The 22,268-nt window shown below is 34.2% G+C and overlaps 1 protein-coding gene across 2 annotated transcripts in view; it reads left to right on the top strand.

Moving 5' to 3' along the window:
- The window catches only part of USP47 (ubiquitin specific peptidase 47), a 106,928-nt gene that overhangs the window by 39,907 nt on the left and 44,753 nt on the right, over positions 1 to 22,268 (top strand). For both annotated transcript variants that reach the window (XM_060606017.2, XM_060606018.2), the window contains 7 exons: positions 134 to 337; positions 3,592 to 3,705; positions 5,172 to 5,310; positions 10,077 to 10,173; positions 11,936 to 12,081; positions 12,631 to 12,710; positions 15,010 to 15,159. In XM_060606017.2, coding sequence (XP_060462000.1) covers positions 134 to 337; positions 3,592 to 3,705; positions 5,172 to 5,310; positions 10,077 to 10,173; positions 11,936 to 12,081; positions 12,631 to 12,710; positions 15,010 to 15,159 — 930 coding nt within the window. The remainder of the gene's footprint in view (positions 1 to 133; positions 338 to 3,591; positions 3,706 to 5,171; positions 5,311 to 10,076; positions 10,174 to 11,935; positions 12,082 to 12,630; positions 12,711 to 15,009; positions 15,160 to 22,268) is intronic.

Genomic DNA, 22,268 nt, shown 5'->3' with positions numbered 1-22,268 from the left:
AAAACAGTAATACTAGCTTAGAGAAAATAATATTTTGTGGGATATGTTTACATTTAATCATAGAAAATATGGCTAATTATAATTGTTTTGTTTTTCTTTAAAGATAAACAATGTTTGTTTGTTTTAATTTCAGATAGAAAATGCTGCTGAAGAACCTAGAGTTTTATGTATAATACAAGATACTACTAATTCAAAGACAGTGAATGAACGGATCACTTTAAATTTGCCAGCTTCTACTCCACTCAGGAAGCTCTTTGAAGATGTGGCCAACAAAGTAGGCTACATAAATGGAACCTTTGATTTAGTGTGGGGAAATGGAATCAATACTGCTGATATGGTAAAACCCTAGACTTAAAGCATGTTCTCTTAAGCTGCTAATAATACTGTAATTATTATTATTGTTATTGTTATTAATGAGTATATTAAATCCTGAACCTTTTTTAATATCATAAGCAAAACTATAATAAGTAATTTAAGAGCCCATGTGCAGCTCAATGATTGGATCCCTCTTCGTCCTTTTGCCTTCATTCTGGATTTAACATTTGCTTGTCCTAAAGTTTGCAGAATGACATCAGTTTTTTAATTCATTCATGTAAAAGGACTGTCATATTGTGTCAACTATAAAAAAGTTTCCAACATTTACTGCATGGAATATTATTCATTTTTTTAAGTGAAAAAAGCAGGATATGGGATCATGTGTATTTTATCTAATTTTTGGAAAAGAAGAGAAAAATGTATATATAAAGGAAAAGGAAAGGAAGGATATACACCCATGTTAACAGAGATTATGTACCATATACAGTGGTAGGCACCTGATAGAAGCTTGGTGTTACTGTGACTTTTGCTTTAGAGATCTCACAGTGCTGTTGTAGAAATAGATGTATTGGCAAATAATTACACTAACGTGTTTGAAGTAATCTATTGTAAGTTTGTTCTGAGTGCAAAGAGGAGGCATTGATCACTTTTGCATGTGAGAGACCATTTTAGTTGGATCTTATCTGCACTATCAGAATAATATTGGAAATGGTATAACTGCTCACCAATTAAAACTCAGGTTCCCTAAGCTAAGCAAGCTTGTAAACAAGCTATAGTGGGTCCTTTAAGACTTTGTAAACTAATTTGTTTTCTTAACACAAATTTCCATGCTTTTCCATCTCCATGTTTTTGCTTCCATCACCTCTTTCTGTCTGTGTGATTGCTATTCTTAAGTTCTCTAGGGAAATACCTCTGATGGGAAATGAAATTGAATGTGTTATCTCTGTCATATTTAGAGAGCAGAGTTTTAATTGGGTCCATAGGTGAATCAAAGATGTTTGATGTTGCTTGATTTGCCCTTAAAATCCATGGTATTTTGCTTTCTATTCCATAATCTATTTGCATTTTTAAAATATAGAGCTAATGTTTTAAAGTAACCAACTTTTCCCTCTGAAATTGATCAGTAAAATTGGTAGTCCAACAAGATATACAAAGAGAAGTAATATTTAATCTGAAACTCTGAATGCTCTGTTATATCACCACGTAACTTCTAACGTTGCCTCTTTTTAAAGGATAGTTCTATACCATCATGTGTGTCTCCCCAAGTCTTATGTACCTTTCACTTTTAAGAAACCTTACATGATGTTTCCTCATGCCACCTTATAAGTAATCTTTCTCTTTATACCCTGATTATACTTCCTCTTCTGCTATACCACTTATCAGAGCCTTCTTTTTATTGTTATTCATTTGTATCTTTCCATGTGGTAGAATGTGTATGTTTTAGTGGCTGGGACCTCATAGTAATAATTTTGCATCTTCCATAGTCTCCCTAGGCACTCTAAAAATGTGTGTTAAATTAGCACCTACATGGGGCGCCTGGGTGGCTCAGTCGGTTAAGCGTCCGACTTTGGCTCAGGTCATGTTCTCACGGTTTGTGGGTTTGAGCCCCGCATCGGGCTCTGTCCTGACAGCTCAGAGCCTGGAGCCTGCCACCTCTCTCTCTGTCTCAAAAATAAATAAACATTAAAAAAAAAAAATTAAATTAGCACCTGCACTATGTTTAAATAGCTCTATGTCAGGATTACCTTCTTCTCTTTGTGTGGCTATGACTGACTTCAAGTACTTGACTTCTGTATTTTTGTTTGCTTACTGTACATTTCTGAAAGCATACTCTTTGCACCTGCTTATGTATACTTATGTGAAAACCTAACCCACATAGCTACTCACCACCTCATACACACAGATTTGTTGAGGTAAAACCTCCTGTGTATTCCAGCTATATTACTTGATCTCTTATCAGAGAACGTAGAGGACCCAAACATACCTTTCCTCCTTCCATGTGGCTTCTCTTAGCTTCCGATTTTCTATGTCCCATATTGCTCATGGATTTCTAGATGTGAGCCTGTTAAGAGAGACCATATAAGTTTGTTATTTTATGTACTTAACACTTATTTTGAACTTACTATGTGCTTAGTATCATTCTGTTATGAGGCTCTATACAGAAAATCTCATTTAGTCCTTACAACCACTCTGTGAGGTAGGTGCTATTACAGCCTCATGTTATAGGTAAAGAAGCGGAGTCATGGGGAAATGGAGGTAACTTGCTCAGAGTCACACATATAGCAAGTGGCAGCATCTTTTATAGGTAGGTTTTGTATTTTTATCCTTAATACCTATACTTTTATATAATGTAAGTTCCTAAGAAAGGCATTTCCATAAAATAAGTTTTTCTAAGGAGGCATTCCTCATGTCATGGAAACATTAAAAACATCTTTTAATATAACAAAATAGCTTTAAAACAAAAAGAATGGGGTGTTCATTTCATCTCTTATTTTTCTCAACAATGGACTAGTGTGTGGGTGAGTCCCTACTGTAGACTTGGAGCACACAGAGCTCCATCTGTCGTCCACCAACCAGAGTGTATCAGAATGAAATTGCCCTATCAGATAAAAGAGTTAGGTAAAGATTACAGATCTTAGATGTTTAATTTTCAAAAGAGTAATCACTTCTGTCCTCCTGGAATCCTCTGGATCCTGGCAGTGAACTTGAAATAGGTTATCATTTACTAGGACAGGTTGTTCCTTAAGGAGTCTTTCTGAAAGTGCCCATGTTGGTATATTACATAATTATTTTGGTTAGGTTGCTTAGTGTGTTGCTTATCTGGGAATTCTCATATTCATATATCAAAACATGTTTTTACAGTTATTAGTTATATAAAATTATCTTTAGCAAGTCTTCATAAAAATGTGTTACATACTATATTGCAGACTTTTTAGAGAACATAGAAACACAGATGTTTATAATTATTTTTTTTGCACAATACTTAATATTACTTCTTAACCTTACCTTTTTTCTCTCCAGTTTTTTTAAATGTTGGGAAATGTGAACATCTGGGATACCTGTCAGTATATGTACTGTCACTGGGCTTAGCCATCCTAATATATGAGAAAATGAGTTAATTCCAAATCTAGATTAACAGAATTTACCAGAATCTTCACTTTAAAAAATAGTGTTTGAGCACAAGGATTGTGGATGTGTTCATTTACATATTACTTGTTTTATTTTATTATAATTAATGTTCCTCATAATCTGAGATATTTTATTTTATGCCCATAGGCTCCACTGGACCATACCAGTGACAAGTCTCTTCTTGATGCTAATTTTGAGCCAGGAAAGAAGAACTTTCTGCATTTGACAGATAAAGATGGTGAACAGCCTCAAATACTGCTGGTAAACTATTTAGAAAGCCCCATATTTGTATTTTTTGTGGACTGTCACTGTTGAGAAGCAGGATTCCAAAGGAAGGAGAAGAGATATGATTTGTAATTTATATATAATAAATTATTTGTCTATTTTATGTTGGTTTGTTATAAGTGTATATGTTAATAGGGTAACAGTGGACGTCCAAAGCACTGTTGTGTGTGTATATAGTCCGTTGCTGCACTGGGAACAGAGGTTGCCATCTTCAAGGCTACCACCATGACAGGGTTGGGGTGGATCTAGGATAAAATAGAATACCACAGAGATCTTCTCCTCTGTTTCAGTGGCCTTTCCTTTGGTTAAGTATTTGCATAGTTGCTGTAAGTCCTTGGCAGTTAAGCCTAGATTTTTCTGTATTTTGGGGTAGGGACAGACCCACAGAATTCTCTACTCTGACATTTTTGCTATCACTCTCCCCCCTTCTTTTTGGAATAGCTAGTTTGTAAGTTAGGTGCTTTATTTCTTTTCTTTTAGTATTTGCCTTTCCTGTCTGGTCCGGTGGTCTTAGAGGTCATCTAATCCAGTAACTCCCAATTTGAGGGGCATTCCTAAAAAAAATTGAGAAAACCTGGTCTGATTTACCTTGTTGTTTTACTGACTCAGGAAAGTAAGGCTCACAGAGTTTATGGACTTTTTTTAGAACACTTCTCTTCAATGAAACTTCACTCAAGAAAAGTTCTCTTTGATGCTTTTCATGTAGAAGTCTATTGTGAATTAGAATACCTGTCTGGACAGTAGACAGTAGTTAAACAGAGCATCCATACTGAAGCAATACTAGAATATGCTCTATCCCATCAGTTACTTTTATGATCTCTCGAGAAGATTTTGATTTGTCTGAATGACATTGAAATATAAATTAGCTATTAATTTAGGGAGCTCTAGATCCACAGTTTGGGAATTCATGTTTTAAAATGCATAGTAATTACTCTTCAGCTCCGTCTTAATTGCTTATGCTAAGTATATATCCCTGAATCCTTTTTCACATCTTTCTCATTAATAGGAAGTTTCTTACTGGAGACAGTAGGAAACGATCCATTTTATCCAACACTTTTTAAGTATGCCCTATCTGCCAGGTCTACTTGGCAAGGATGATGTAAAAATGAATGATACACTCTTGTCATCAAAAGAGTTCACAGTGGAACTTTATCCTTCTCTCATAAACAAAATTTGAAAAAGAATTAGGAAAGTTACAAAAGTAAGAACTTTGAAAGGAGACCAGAGCATCTCTCCAAAATGTTTTACACTGGGTGTCTTTTGAGCCTTCCTGTAGGAAATGGTGAGGGTGTAACATTCCTTTGAATGTCTTGGTGGTAACTGTAAGGCCTCATGTTTTTTCATTGCCTCAGCAATTAGTGTGGTTTTTGTTTGTTTTTTTTTTCCCCCATTGTTTGAGCAACATGTGCCACTCAGTAAATATTGGTTGTGCTGCATTTCAGGAGGATTCCAGTGCCGGGGATGATAGTGTCCATGACCGATTTATAGGTCCACTTCCAAGAGAAGGTTCTGTGGGCCCTACCAGTGATTATGTCAGCCAAAACTACTCCTATTCATCTATCTTGAATAAATCAGAAACTGGTAAGATTTTTTAATTATGGTGAGGGTGGTTGTATTTTCATAAAATCATACTGTGTTAGACCCAGAGTAATCTTGGAGATCTCAAGCCTAATCCTCTCATTTTATGAATTAGAGAACTGAGACCCAAAGCAAGGTTACTAGGTAGCATAGATAAAATTAGAGCCATATGTGGTTTCCTTTTCTCTCAACTTCATGTTGGTTTTACTATATTGTTATTGCCACTCTTTAGTAATAAAGTAAAAAATATTGAATGTTGTATTTTGAAGGAAGACTTTTCTTTTTGATAGTTTTCTATTTTGAATTTTATCTTAAATTCTGAAGCTGACTTTCTTTGGAAAGGAATGTTTCCGTTATATCCTTTTGGATCAGAGTAGACTATGGGGGATACTTCTGTTTTGAAGCAGATGGGCTACGCTTATTTTATTAGACCTACTGTGTCACCTTTTAGTGTAATCAAATTGTATGTTTGAAATTAATCATGTAATTTTAAAATTCCTGTTAACTCTTTTCTGAACATTATAAAGATTTTTGAATTTTTTCAGTTTTCTCAGTATATATAAGATTGGTTAATTGCCTAAATATAATCTGGGTGCTTTTACATAACATTTTATCCTACAACAAACCTTTGCAATAGATAGTATTATTTATGTTAAAAGAAATGGAAACTGGGCTTCCAAGAAGTCTTTGATTGCACAGCTGGTAATGCTAGGTGTGACTTCAGAACTTTTACTCTTAAAACTTCAAAACAGGGGCGCCTGGGTGGCTCAGTTGGTTAAACGTCCGACTTCAGCTCAGGTCATGATCTCACAGTCTGTGAGTTTGAGTTCCGCATCAGGCTCTGTGCTGACAGCTCAGAGCCTGGAGCCTGCTTCAGATTCTGTGTCTCCCTTTCTCTCTCTGCCCCTCCCCCTGCTCATGCTCTGTCTCTCTCTGTCTCAAAAATAAATAAAATTAAAAAAAAAAAAAAAAAAAAGAACTTCAAAACAGAGATGATTTTAAATATATGAAATACATAGTATAAGAATTAAATTATAGTATTACATTGCAAATTTTGTTCTAATGTGATCTGTAATCTTCTATTTTACTATATTTTGTAATTAAAATGTAGAATAATTTCCTTATAGCTGATCATTTGTACAGGCTTAATCGTGTATTTTTTCTGGAAATACCAGTAAAAGATGGTTGTATTTGGTGTTTAGGATCATTTGTATCCATAGAACTTTTTGCAATCATGTACCAGGAATAAAAGAATGCAAAATTATCTTCTGTTTCAGATAATTGGAGGTAATAAAGCTGTTTATCATTACACTGTCTAGAGTAGTGATTTTCAGATTTTTATTTCTTTAAAAATCATTTGGGGATACTTGTTAAAAATGTAGGTTCCAAGGCATTACTCCCCAGAATACTGGTTGGATAAATTGCATTTTGTTTTAAATAAGCACCCTAGATTATTCTGAGATAGTTGGAATACTTTGAGAAAGTTCCAGATTTAACAAATTAGGATTCTTGGAATATTTGCTTTGTATTCTCACAACCAACTTAGTCCTTTAATAGGAGTATTTACAGAACTCCTGCCTTGTGCTATATATTCTACGGCTCTATGATGCCCATAAATTCCTACAGAGTAACTTATACGTTAAAAAAAAAGTTCTTTCTTTGATTGTGCAGGTGTAATACATGTTCATTGTCATACTTTAAAATGAAGAAAGTGAAAATCACAGTACTACTAGCAGAAACTACTTATAGTGATTTTGCTTATTTCTGTTGCAAATGGGGGTATCAGGTTACGAGCATTTTTTGATTTGTATGTATTTTTTCCTTAATACTATATGATAAGCATTTAAAAACAGTATTCCATTGTATAGTTTAGATATTTAAGCTGTCTAGTTATTACTGATGTTATGATGAACATTCTTGTACGTAAGTTTTTATTTTTATCTCTGATTATTCCCTTAGGGTAAATTCTCAGAAATTGAATTACTATGTTGAAATTTAATATAAAAAATTTTAGAGGCCTTTAATCTACACTGTCATGTAATGGTAGCGTTCATTTCCAATTATTGTTTCTCACATACCTCTACTCCCTTCCTTTTCCCTACCTTTACATTTTCCCTCTAGTGTTCTAGGGGTACTGCCTTTCTGAATTAAAATAGTCTATAAGCATCTAAAGGAGTTGTGGTTCAAAAATAATTTTGTTACTGAAATTTCATTTTCCTTAAATTATTGTAAATCTTGGTACCACGTACCAAATGTTTTTATTGGAAGATACTGTCATGATTTTGACTCAGGACTCTAGGAACACATTTCTCCATAATGCAAGAGGTTTGGAGATTTGGTGTATTCTTTCCTGTCTCCCCTGCCTACCAACTTTCCCGTAGCCAGCCACTGTTTTTGACAGGAGGTGGTAGGGGTGGACAGGGATGGGGTATTGTGTGTATGAACATTAAGGGGCAAGGAGTGGATTGAAGGCTAATGAGGACTTGCAGATGATTAGAAACTTTGTAACTAGGGTGCTTCCATTATCTGAATCCATGATAACTGTCCTTGGCCGGTTTCTTTAAGAATTATTTTATCAGCTCCAGGAGTTGGCCTGTTACATCCTACTTCATTTGGCCTATTTGATGCCTACCTTGTTACCTGCCGGTTCTGTTCAGGATTTTTTTCTGCATGTGCCCCTCACAGAATGGCATGTTTTCATCTTTTCCCTTACTAGCTCACACTTATAGTATTGATTCACAGCTATTTCAGATATAGGACCCACGTGGTAACAGTTGTCATTTAAGTTTGTTGATTTAGACATGCTTAATGACAAGATTTCTGTTATTCAGTAGCACTTTTATTAGTATCACTGAAATCTTCATAGTTTTGGAAAATAGTGCCTTTATGTGAGACACTGCATTCTTTGCAAAATATGGTGCTAAATCAGGTACAAAGGACCATAGGTTTTTCTATATGATTTTTATTGCTAATGACAAAATAAAGAGTGATGGCAATAATTAAGTGCTGTTACTCCTTCCTTTAAACCCTCTTCTCCTACCACCCCTTTTTTAAGCCCAGGGAAGGGAAACAAGGTCACATATAAATGATACATGATTGGTCTATAGGTACGCAAAGGACCGTAGTAGTAGTCATCTTCACTGTTGAGGGATTGGGGGAAGGAGATGGAAAAGAAGGGAAATTCCAGGCAACCTCAGCCGGGAAAAGTAGAACAACCTGGTCTCATGGTCAAAGCACTGTTGTTTGCGGGGAAGAATCTGTGTATAATAACTGAGAATGAAATATGCTTCATTGTGAATAATCAGGCCACATATCCTATAGACTTGTGTTATTTCTAAGTCATATGCACTTTCCCCTTAAGTTCACCTGCTTCTGTGTTAAGTAGTAGGATAAAGAGATAAATCAGATTTGATCCCTCCCTTCACAGTCTGATGGGGAAGACATACAAGCAAATAGGTCATTACTGGACAGTGAGCTGAAGCCTCTGATATGGATTAAAGACAGGCTGCTATGAGAACAACTCAGGTGGGGGGTGGTTAGGAATTGAAGCAGTTTATAATTCTGTAACAATGTAGAATAGAATACATAAACACAGTATTTTTAATATGAAAGGCATTAGAAATCAAAACTTGAACCGTAGTCCAGAGTAGCTACTCGATATCTTCTTAGAACCATGCAGATAATGTGGAGTCTATTCCTCTTTTCCACAATTGACCAAGGCTTAGCATGAATATTTGTTTGTCCTTTCATCATTTTTGGCAATATAGTTATCCACAAAGCCTACCATTTCTCAAGACATTTTGATAATTGGGAAGCTGAAAAAGTGTTTTAAAAGGCTTCAGTGAACACCTTCAGCATCTACTGAGAAAAGATTGAAGGTTTTTTGTTTTTTTGAAACACCCAAGTCATTTAGTATTAAGTGGGAGTGAATAAGCTTAATTATTAAGCAAAGTATTTACCACATTCTCCTCACATAATGAGGCAAACTAAAATGATGAGACTGATTTTTTTTGTGTATGTGTATCTCATAAACTGGGCCTGAAGTCTACTTCAAAAGAGACATTCCAAAAATGTTCCAACAGTGGTAGCCATGTCCAATCAGATTTATGAAGCTGAGTAATTCTAATCATTCACTTAAATTTTAAGTTCCTATATGCTTCTCCTTTTTTCCCTCCTCCCTTCCCCCCTCCCTCTCTCTATTCTTCCCTACTTTTGACTTCTCTTTTTACTTTATAGTTACTCTTGCAGAGTGTGCTGATGTATAGAATCTCATACTTCATGGACTTGTTAAAATAGAGGAAGTCACTCCGAGTTTTTATATAATGAATTTATCTCCTATGTTATTAATTCTTGGCATGAATTGGTTTATAGGGCCTGATAGCAAGAGATAGCTGGTTCAGTTCAGTTTTCCTATTTTGGGTGTGTGATCATTAAAGTAAATTTGGGGAACAAAGGTTATTTTTATGTCAGTTAAACATACCTATATTGAAGTATTCCTCTTTAAATTTTATTAAATGCTAGATAATACCCATGCATATCTCTGGACATTAAACAAGATATCCTCACTTGTTCTGCGAAGCAAGGTTTTTACATAGAGCACATTTTAGAAAAAAAGTCTTTCTTAGGTGCTATTGAAAAATTAAAATAATTTCCAATTTAGTAACCGTAGTCTGTCAGTTTTCACTGTGCATTCAATTCTTATTAAGCTTTCTTTTTGTTATTTTTAATGTAAATGCTGATTTATGTGTATTTGTGTTTTCTTTTTAAAGGATATGTGGGATTAGTAAACCAAGCAATGACTTGCTACTTGAACAGCCTTTTGCAGACACTTTTTATGACTCCTGAATTTAGGAATGCATTATATAAGTGAGTATTCAAAAAGATTTTATAAATAAAATTGATTTAAGAATGAAAGTATAGGTTTTAACTAATAAAATCTAATTTACCTTCTTACACTTATTTGTAAAGTTTGGGGCATTTCTCACTTCATAAAGACACACCTTGATTAGTATTTAAGAAAAAGATCTTTTGAGAGACTGGCATATGAAAAATTTGTGCAGAGAGAGAACCAGAAATGTAGACTAGCAAAGGATAAAATTAATAAGATTTACATTGGGGATAAGCTTACTTTATTTAAGCTTCCCTCACTTATAGCTTTAACATCTTTATTTTTTTTTAAGTTTATTTATTTATTGATTTTGAGAGAGAGTGAGACCAAGCAGGGGAGGGGCAGAGAGAGAAGGAGAGAAAGAATCCCAAGCAGCTGTCAGTGCAGAGCCTGACTTGGGGCTCAATCCCACAAACTGTTGAGATCATGTCCTGAGTCGAAATCAAGAGTTGGACGCTTAACAGACTGAGTCACCCAGGTTCCCCTAGCTTTAACATCTTTATAAAGAATTGTTGTCTGCTTTTTGAGATAATCCGAATATGTAAACCATATTCTCCTTTCTTTTCACTTCTCAGTTTAAGAAACAAAGATATCTTTTTAAACTTACAAACTTTGTTTCTAATTAAAATATAATGTTGGGTGTGTGTGTGTGTGTGTGTGTGTGTGTGTGTGTGTGTGTGACTGTGTGTGTCTGTGTGTGTATGTTTATAAAAGACTGTATATACACTAGGTATTTTAAAATGCTCTCTGAAAGAAATTCCATATTTAAATAAACTCTAAAAGTCAGACAGTTATTTTTGTGAGTATCTAATAATACATTTACTATGCCCTTGTTTTGTATATTTTCTTTAAGGTATACATAACTTATTTTTTAAGACATTTCAAAGTACAAATTAACTGATTTTTCCTTTTTTTGTGCTACTCTTATACAGTATCCTTGAAATTATTGCAGATATGTATTTAAAGTATTCTTAGAACTTTTAACATTGATTGTGTTGCTCAGACAGCACTATATTTACATTCATATGTAAGCTCATCATCTAAGTCTACGTGTGGAAATGAACATTGTAATGAATCCCTCTGTACCCATCACCCAGCTTTGGATTTTATCAACTCATGACCAGTCTTTTTTATGGAAAACTCTCCATTCTGATTATTTGGAAGCACACCCCCATCACATCATCTGTAAATTATCTCTCGGGTCAGTGCAGAGGTTTTCCTGATTGCCTCATAATTTTTTTTAAACAATCTGTTCAAATCGGGATCCAAACAAGAGCCGTACAGTAAAACTGTTATGAGTCTTAATCTATTTTAATCCCCTTCCGTATTTTTTTCTCCTTACAGTTAATTTTTGAAAAGATATATATTGAAAACTGATGTCATTTTTCCTGTACTTTTCCACAGTTTGGATTTTGCTAGTTGAACGCCATAGTGTCATTTAATATTGTTCTGTTCCCTGTATGAATTAATAATAAGGACAAGAGTCTTGATCAGATTCACGTTCTGTGGTTACTTTTAGATGAGCTTTGCCTTTCATTTGTGTTGCCTTCTTAGGCCTTTTTTTTGTTCAAGTCTAAATTTCTTCTGAATTTATGAATTAGAGAAAGGCTACTATTTTGTTGGATAATAATAGCTTCAGTTAATATTCAAAGGTCTTGCATTATATGATGTTAACATTAATGATGTTTTAAGAATATAAAAATATTTTATAACTAATTTTCAAATATTTTATTTCAATAGATGGGAATTTGAAGAATCTGAAGAAGATCCAGTGACAAGTATCCCATATCAACTTCAGAGGCTTTTTGTTTTGTTACAAACCAGCAAAAAGAGAGCAATTGAAACCACAGACGTTACAAGGAGCTTTGGATGGGATAGTAGTGAGGGTACTAATTCTCTTGTAATGATAAGTGTTTCTAGTATTCAAAGGAATTCTGGGAGACAGTATTATAAATAATATGTATTAACAGTTAATTAACTTTACCATAAACCTTTTCATTGCTTTTTGCTGGGACTTAGAAATAACTTGTTTTTAAAATTTAAGTTCTCAGGGTAAGTTTTTGAACAATTAAAATTTTCTTGTAAAGTAAGTTTGGTTAAATTTTACTTTTATGTACTTAAATGAAAACTTTTAAAGTTTATTGTCCTAGATTTTTCTTAATATATTTCTTAACTCTACAGTAAAACATAACAAAAATAGCAAATATCATAGCACCATAAAGCGTGTGTTACTTATAAAATACTAAGATCTCTTGATTCTTTTCCTTGTGATTACTTTTTCATCACTATAATGTATAGTTTGTGTTCTTTGTTTAATTTAGAATTATTTTGTGTAGACTTTTCCATGTTCTTGACAGTTTGCTTTTAAACAGCAAATTGATGTTTTGTTATGCTAAATGCGTTGCTGTTTTTAATTAAATTTTATCTTAAAATAGCTTGGCAGCAGCATGACGTACAAGAACTGTGCAGAGTCATGTTTGATGCTTTGGAACAGAAATGGAAACAAACAGAGCAGGTAATTCATCTTGGGTTGAGGGGAATGTCTTATCATAAATCATTCATAAGTGACTTTTATTCTATTGAAATGTTTTAAAACTTTGGGAATAGTCCAGTTGTTAAAGTACTGAAAGGGGAATTGAAAGTACTAGGTTCTCACTTGGACATTAACTGAGTCATACAGATCCTCATTAAACCACCTTAGACCTCAGTTTCCTCCTCTTTAAAATAAGGAAGTTGGGTTTTGTGATCTAGATGATCTCTTTTTAACTAAAAACTGTGTAATTCGTGTGTGTGTGTGTGTGTGTGTGTGTGTGTGTGTGTGTGTGTGTGTGTTGGGGATGATTTTTGAACAGTATTTTCAGATATTTACTAAGTAAACTATATATCTATAGCAGATTAAGTATATTGATTATTACCTTCATTTGACCAAAGAGTTATGCTTTGACATTTAGGATTCCTGTTAATCTGTGACTCTATTTTTCTTCCAATGGAAAAAGAACATGTTAGAGGTGGGGAGAGCATTAGATATATCACTGTGACATGAAGAGTTAGGTTGAACTGGGTGGGTGGGGCTCAAAACTCAGTAAGGAAGAGGGTTTATACTAGCTCTAATGACTGGGGATCACAGGGATAAAAAAGGGATACTAATCTGGAAGATAGCCTGGAGGGTCTGCCCTCTGATTAGAATTATTATGATGGTTTGGGCCAGAGTTTTTCAAACTGGAAGTTGTGATCCTTTCGTGTGTTATGAAATCATTTTAGTTAATAAACATCAACAGTTAAAAAAATGGAATAGTATAGAAAAATATAAGAGAACATCACTAAAGTAACGGTAAATATTATTTTGTGCAAATTTTGTTACAGTTAGATATACTGGATTGTGATATAAATTATTCTCTTACTATGGGTTGTTACCAAAACTGATTGAAAAACACTGGTTTGAACCATTTAGAAATGCCCTCCCTGATGTAGAAAACATAATCAAATATGACTGGGGCGCATGAATGAAGAAGGCTTCATTATATAAATGGTATTAGTATAGGCAATGATGTTGGGTCCTAATTTAATGCTAATGTAAGTCCTAGATATTTGAAGAGAGATAAATTTATGGAAGAGGTAGACTAATACACTTTCTTTTCTATTCTTAAGAGATACTGAAAAAATTTTAAGTTTACATAGTGATCTAGTTTCTCTACATAGTCCTATTGTATTTTAGTAACTTTATGTAAATGGTGTTAGGGGCAGTTTCTTCTTCATAGGTCTGAAGTTATTCTTCCCCTTATTGTGTCTCTCTGTGGGTCAACAATTCCATTAAGATCAGCTGAGGCAGTCCTGCGGCGTTCCCAAATTTTGGTATAAGAATTTTGAAGCAAGACATTCACTGGAGGGTCCTTACTTAGTGAGTTAACTGCCTTTTTTTGGGCCAGAAGAACCCCATTTGGCTAAATTTGGGGATTTAGTGAGAGATCCATTCTTTTAAATGAGAATATTTTGACGGAGATGGAGTTGAAGATTTTTTTTTTAACTTCTATACATTAAAAAAATTGCAGTATGTTTCCCCTCAAAATTGTTTTATGTTTAGTATTGAAAGTTAAAGTTTTATTTGCACCTTGAGCTGGAAGATACGAGTTTAGAAATCAGAATATATTCTTGTGAGAGTGGTGGCATGCAGGTATAAAGCCATAAAAATAGCTGGTTATTTAGCTATGTAAGTATTAACATGCCTAAAATGATAGATGTATTCTCATCCTAATGAAAAGATAATATGAAGCTTAATAGTATGATAAATTGGTAACTGATTTCAACAAAACATATTTTAGTAGTGGAGTTTTTAGTGATAAGAGAATTGAACTAGTTAATTTTTGTACATTGATTCTTAAATTAGTGTTAATCTATTTTTATTGATTTTTAGTTGATTTGTGTCAAAACTTCATTTTTTATAGACTTGTAGATAAATTTTTTAAAAATTTCTTTAATGTTTATTTATTTTTAAGAGAGAGAGAATGGGGGAGGCGCAGCGAGAGGGAGACACAGAATCCGAAGCAGGCTCCAGGCTCTGAGCTGTCAGCACAGAGCCCGACTCAGGGCTTGAACTCACAGACTGCGAGATCATGACCTGAGCTGAAGTCGGACTTCTTAACCGACTGAGCCACCCAGGTGCCCCTAGACTTTTAGATAAATCTTAAAGCTTTCCACAACTTCAGCAATAAAGAATTAATATCCTTTGAAATTTATTTTTAAAAGCAGGTATTATTGTGTTTTGTGTATTTTAAAAATGAATTTTAAGGAATACTTTTTAATGTTTTTATTTTTAGGCTGATCTTATAAATGAACTATATCAAGGCAAGCTGAAGGACTACGTGAGATGTCTGGAATGTGGTTATGAGGGCTGGAGAATCGACACATATCTTGATATTCCATTGGTCATCCGGCCTTATGGGTCCAGTCAAGCATTTGCTAGTGTGGTGTGTACCTTTCAGCTGACTGCTTGTGTATCCATACACAGAATACATAATAGCACAGTGGTATAATCTATTGTGAGGTAAGTATCATCCTAGATACACCTTCTTGGGTTGTTAGTAATTCCTGCTCTTAAACTAGCAAGATCTAGAAGATTTTTGACCCTTCAGTGAGTCCTAATAGTGCATGTATAAAAAGGAAAGTGAATGCAAATGTATGGCCTCATGGTTTAGTATTTTATTCTTTCTGATAGATGAGTAGATTATCTCACTTTATCCTTTTCCCCTATAAATAGTCTATTTTATAAATGCTATTTCGTTACCATTTTTTTGTATCAAAGTACTTTTTGTTTTGTGTGCCTATTTCCATACATTTTTTAAAATTGGGAAAATAACCTCTGGTTTTTATGATAGACAGAGGCCACATTTTTTAAAGGAAACATCCCTATTCTTTAATTTAAAATCATGCATTGTAGAAGCACAGTAATTTGAAGAATCAGATGTAAATTGATTGATTGATTAAAATTAGCTTAATTATTTATATACTGAGAATCCACTTTGGAGCTTATCTAAGATTTTCTCATTCTTATCTATATCTTAATTGCTTTTTGATAATTTTATTATTGTATTTTATTGTATTTACTTACACAAAAGGAGAGCCATGGAAAGGAGTTTAAGTTGATTTTTAAAATTAGAATGTCCAGAAACATTTATTCTGAATCTATTAGGAGCCAGGGGAGACTTTCAGAGTCCTCTTGTTTTGGGCCTTACTTATGTTGTTATCAAGCTGATGGTGGTTTGTAGCTAAAAATCAGTGTTTTTAAAGCTACTCCATACTTTTATCCTCTAAAATAGTGCGTCTAGTATGATTTGTTCCTCTAGCCTCTAGGACAATTATTTCCCTTTGCTTTTTTCTCCTACTTTCATATGGCTATCAAGAAATTATAAGAAGTTATGGAATCAGTCCATGGAAATCCAAAGTAGAAGACCTTTTCTGAATAGTGTAAGATTAAGTCTTCTTTCCTGCACTGTGTTTCAGACCCTTTCCTGAATAGATTTGAGAAATTTTGTTAATACTACCCTTTGTAAATTGCCATTCTAGGTATAGAAGATTGGCCTTGGTGTAAGTGGCTAGTTTTGTTTTTCATTTTTGTTTTGTTTTGATTTTTGATTTTTATTTTTTAGTTTAATGTCGAAGTGTCATATTGAAAAATTCTTATCTTTTAATACTTATTTCCTAATCGTTTTTAATATTGGCACTTTAGCAGAATATACTAGGAAAATATTTGGTAGTCTCAGGTGATAAAGACAATTTTTTCTGCATTGCTTTGGTTATGAAAGTATTTTTTATGAAAGATTTTTCACATAAATGTTCAGTTTAGTTTTTTTACATATTAATTGAATGTTGAGGAAGCTGGTGCTGTTTGTTTTGTTATATTGGCATATATTTGAGTATTCAGCAAGTATAATTGCTTAGCTAAATCTTTTTGTCATTATTTTTTCACCTGCTGATTTACCACCACTCTCTTAAGTATGTGATAGAGATAGCAATGGAGTGATTTGGAGGATACTTCTGGAGAAGTGAAAAAAGACACATTTCTAAATGACATTCTCCAAAGGTAGTATCCTCCACTGATACATGGATAGTGGTGGTGTTGATTCAGTGGGAATTGGAAGTTATAGCTATGAAGCAATTATGTGAGCAAGTTTATATAACACACATGCATGCGCTAATAGGGCTTGCAGAAGGGAACTTAAAACTTGCTAGATTTTGCTGGAATCTCTTTAGGGAAATTATAGCAGGTGAACTACCCAAGATAGGGGTTCTAAGGAGGATACTACCTTCAGAGAACTTTAGTTAGAGGTAAGTAAATTCCCATTATTTTCTGAATTCAAAACCTATAATCTACACTTTTGAAGCCACAGAAAGCATCACACAGCCATCTAAAATTAGTTTTATATCACTGCTTGCCATTGTGTATTTTGTTAATTCTATGTGTTTTCAAAAAGAATTAGGTATAAATGTGGATTGTAAAAAATCTAGTTAAATTTCGTTCAGACTGTTTAATATTTGGCTTAATTTGACTTGAACTCTTAAAATTTATTTTCTTACGTTTATTAACGGACTCTTTCTTGGATATATGCACACACATAAACACATGTATATACTTACACGTACATTGATAATTCTGTGTTCTGTTTACTGTATATTCTTTTCAATGAGCCACGATATAATAGACACGTATATATCGTGAGGGTAACACCCGATGCTTAATCTCAGACAATTAAGTGTGAGGTTCTATTAAAAATTAAAGTTTTTTTTTTAAACCTTCATCTGAAACATCCAGTTTCTAGAGTTGTTTTATCTCTGTGTTCAAACAAATTTAACTTGAGAGTAATATTTCGGATTAAAATAGGAATGGAATTAGCACTTAGCTAATTTATCATTATGACATTTATAATAAATTTTTATGGTCATCTTTCAGCATGATTGATAGCAGACTACTTTTTAAATGAGTGCTAAGAATCGCCTGTGGTTTTTAAAATAGCTTTTAATGATATTTTCTTTATTGAATTACATTTTAGTCATTATAGCTGTGGTATTTATTAAATTGCTGGTCTTCATTTTGCCTGGCCAAGTGGGAATCAGTGTTTCATGGTTCTTTTGCCATTCTCTTATCTCTCAGATTGAGTTCTTTTTAACACTCCATCTCCAACAGGATTTAATAGAAGTTTAGGAGGCCTCTTTGATTAAATTTGGGAAATGGTATAACTGTAATCCTCTTTGAGAAGTTAACAGTACATATTTTATTTTAAATGCCCTGAGGTTTCCTGTAGTAGAGAAATTTACTTAACTGTAATTTTCTTTTACTGTGGGACATTTGGTTACCATTTTAACAAAAATTCCTTTTTTTACCCTTTAAAAAATTTTTTTAATGATTTGTGAGATAACTAGAACCTTTTCTTTTCGTTGATTAGAGCAGTCTAAACAAATCTCTCTAAATTTCATAATCAAAGAAACTTGCATCTGCTTATTGCTAAGCACATTTGAGAATATATTATTATAATGAGATAGTCCTAAATACATGCTAATAATAGATAAAAATTGGAAGTATTAATTCTTACTGGCAGCATATTTCACAAATTAAGCAAAAATGGTATAGCCTCATAGGTTTGACATTAACTAGGGAGAAGCTTGTCTATTTAATGGTAAATTTTCGACACTGTATTTTTATGTATATCTTTTGTCATGTAACATATTTATTGAGTTGCCTACTCTGTGTAGGTATTGTTTTAGACCCGTTTTCTATTTATATACTTTTATTCTATTATTAGGTAAGTACATTTAAATATCTTTATTATCACAAAATGTATTCAGAAGTCTGAAATTGGGTTTATAAGTGTCTTTGGAAAGATCAGATTGTGTGAAAGACTTCTGTTCCATAAGTAAACATAGTTTAATGATTGTTTTAAAGTTTTTAATGCAACATTATTTAATTCATAAGTACTTATGGAATCATAAGCATTTCAAGTGTTTAGTGTGCACAAATTTATACCATAGGTTCTACCCTGAATTAACAGATGATTTGGACATTCTTAAATATCTGGCTTAGCCACATAACTCATTTGGATGGTGGAGTGGTCCATATTTGTCCAAATATGTAAGCATCACATAAAGAAAAATCTCTTCCACAGACTCTACCCTCATTTTTCTAGGAATTTGTGTGGTTGGACATAGTGGGAACCAGTTTAAAAAGTGGGGACTTCTGCTTTCAGGAAGATGGAGTAGATGTACATTGCCCTATTCCTCCTGCTAAAACAACTGAAAGTCTTGAACATTATATATAAAATAAAACATAAGAAGACTCTGAAAGGTGGAGAAAAGGCATAAAGACTAGGGACCTCAGGACTCAAGGAATGACATGGGGTGAGTTCCCTGGGTTTTCTTTTCGCCTAATATAGTCCAAACTTGGAACTGAAGAAGCTGGCAACCTGGAAATGAACAGGCACAGATTGAAAAGCCTGCTGTCTCCAGCCAAAAGACCAGGAAAGGGACAGCTTAGCAAGGCAGAAAACTTTTAGGCAATAACCATTCTGCTCTAGCCAAACACCACAGAAAGACTGTGGCCCCCATCTTAACTCATGCCAGCCGAGGCTAAGTAGGGAGCCCAGACTTCTGTTCTCATGAAGTTGTAACTAGGCTTTCTAGCCCCCTGCCTGGGTAGTTTTCAGAGAAGGCTGAGTAGGTAGGCAGGAGTTTTATCCCTGCTGGGCAGTAACAAACCTTCCCACTACTGTTCTCCTGTTCCCCTGGTTCACTGTCATTAGAGACACATGGGGAGCCTAGCCTTCACTCCTACCTCGTAGTAAAGAGGTGCTTCTTTCTGTCCCTACTGGAGTGATGTCAGAAGAGACCTAGTGAAGAGTCAGGATTTTTGCCATCTTTGAACAGTAAGGAGAGTAGCCCCTTCCCACCAATGGTGTCAGTGGAGGCTGTCAGGGGAGCTGTAATGAGACATGCCTTCCCCTCACAGCCAAGGTGTTATCAGCAGAGGCCTACTGAGCAGTCAGAATCCCAACCCTTGCCCAGCAGTAATGAAGAGCCCCTTCCCACCCCAGAGGTCAGCAGAGGCCATGTGGGAAACTTGGACTTCTCCCACCTGGCAGTAATGAAGCAGGAACCTTTTCTTTCACTGGAGCAGTGTCAAAGGAAGCCAGTAAACCAGAAAATTCAAATAGGGTCTAGAATCTCATAAAACCCAAAATGGGTTTCATTTAAAAAAAAAAATCACTCTATATACAAGAACCAGAAGAATCTTACTTTGAATGAAAGTAGAGACAATCAATAGATAAAAACACCAAAATGACAGATGTTAGAATTATATGACAAATATTTTTAAATAGTTATAGAAATACTTCAGTGGGAGATCCCAAACTTTTTGAAACAAATGAGGAAAATAGGAAATCTCAGGGAAGAAATCACAGATATAAAGAAAAGTGAAAGGGGAATTTAGAACTGAAAAAATGTAATACCAAAGTGAAAAACTTGATGAATAGGCTCAACAGCAGAATGGAAGAGACAGCAGAAAGATTCAGTGAACTTGAAGATAGAACAACAGAAATTGCCCAGTCTAAACAGCAGAGAGAAAAGACTGGAGAACATTTTTAAAAAGGTCCTCAGGACCTATGGGACTATAATAAAAGATCTAAGATTTGTGTCGTTGGAGTCCTAGAAGGAGAGGAAAAGGAAGATAGGGCTGGAAAAATACTTGAAGAAATAATGGCTGAAAATTTCCCAAATTTGGCAAAAGGCATAAAGCTATAGATCTGAAGAGCTAAGCAAACTCCCAACAGGATAAATCAGAATCACTCTACATCAAGTCCAATTATAGTCAGACTTCTGGAAACTAAAGACAAATACCTTGAAAGCAGCAAATGAGAAAGTTACCTTTTCTTACAGGGTACAAGCACCCTGATTTCTCATAAGCAAATTTGTCATCAAAAGTTATGGAGACCAGAAGAAAGTGGCACATGTTTTCAAGTGTTGAAAGAAAAGCACTGTCAACTAGAATCTTACAACCACTGAAAATATTCTTCAGGAATGAAGGGGAAATCAAGATCATGGATGAGGGAACACTAAGGGAATTTGCCACCAGTAGACCTACCTTAAAAAATGGCTAAAGAAAATGCTCTAAACAGAAAGGAAATAATAAAAGGAAGGCATCTAGGAATGTTAGGAATTAAGAAAGAACATGGTAAGCTAAAAATCTGGGTAAATACAATAGACTTCACTTCTCCTGCGTTTCCTAAATTGTGTTCAATGGTTGAGCCAAAACTATAAATTATTTGATGTGGTTCTAAATGTATGTAGAAGAAATCTTTAAAACAGTTATATAATAAATGGGAGAGGATAAAAAGATGTAAAGGTTTCTGTACTTTACTTGCACTGATAAAATGATGACACCAGTAGAATAAGTTATGTGTATATAATACACCTAGAGCAACCACTGAAACACTCCAAAAAACTAGATGAATCAAAATAGAATTAAAAAAAACACATATAAGTAATTCACAGTAAAGCAGGAGAAACAAAACAAAACTAAAATAGCAGGCTTAGTTAGACCATTTATATACCAATTAAAGGGTAGAGATTCACATACCAGATTTAAAAACATGACCCAATTGTATGCTTGCTACAAAAAACTCGCTTCAAATCTATTAGTATAGACAGGCTGAAATGTAAAAATATGGAAAAATGTTATATAAATATTGAGAGAAATAGCTATATTAATATCAGATAAAGCAGACTTGAGAGCAAAGAAACTTACTAGAAATAGGGGTATTATTATATAGTGATAAAAGGGTTAGTTCATCAAGAAGACCACAATCCTAAATGTGTATTTACCAAATAACAGAGCTGAAAAATATATGAGAGTATTGTCCAAAATGAAAGGAGAAATTGGCAAGTCTACAGTTCTAGTTCGAGACTTTAATGCCCCTCTGTCAATAATAGGTAGAACCTCTAGACAGAAAATTAGCAAATAAAGAGCTCAACAACACCATTGACAAACCCCGCATCAGGCTCTGTGCTGACAGCTCAGAGCCTGGAGCCTGCTTCACATTCATATTCTCCCCCGCCCCCTCTGTTAATAATAAACATCTTTTTTAAAAGCTAAAAAAAAGAAAAAAAAAAGAATTAAAATCATTGTGTGTTTTTCAAGAATGGCGGAATCAAGTTGGAAATCAATAACAAAAAGATAACTGGTAAGCCACCAGACGTTTGAAAAATACACAATGTGGAGCGCCTGGGTGCCTCAGTTGTAAGCGTCAACTCTTGATTTTGGCTCAGGTCATGATTTCATGGTTCCATGTCAAGCTTGTGCTAATAGCATGGAGCCTGCTTGGGATTCTCTCCCTCCCCCTCTCTCTGTGCCTCCCGTGCATGCACACTCTCGCTCTCCCTTGCTCTTTCTAAATAAATAAGCTGAAAAAAATAAAAAATACTAACAAAAAATAAAAATACACAAAACATTTAAATACTATGAGTCAAAGAAGAGGCCTTAAGGGAAATTAATAAAAACAACCACAAAAACTTTGAAATGAATGAAAATGAA

Source organism: Panthera onca, chromosome D1 (genome assembly GCF_046562875.1).
Source record: "Panthera onca isolate mPanOnc1 chromosome D1, mPanOnc1 haplotype 2, whole genome shotgun sequence".
Lineage (NCBI taxonomy): Eukaryota > Metazoa > Chordata > Mammalia > Carnivora > Felidae > Panthera > Panthera onca.
The sequence above is the reverse complement of the archived record's forward strand: the minus strand, read 5'-3'. Positions and strand labels throughout refer to the sequence as shown.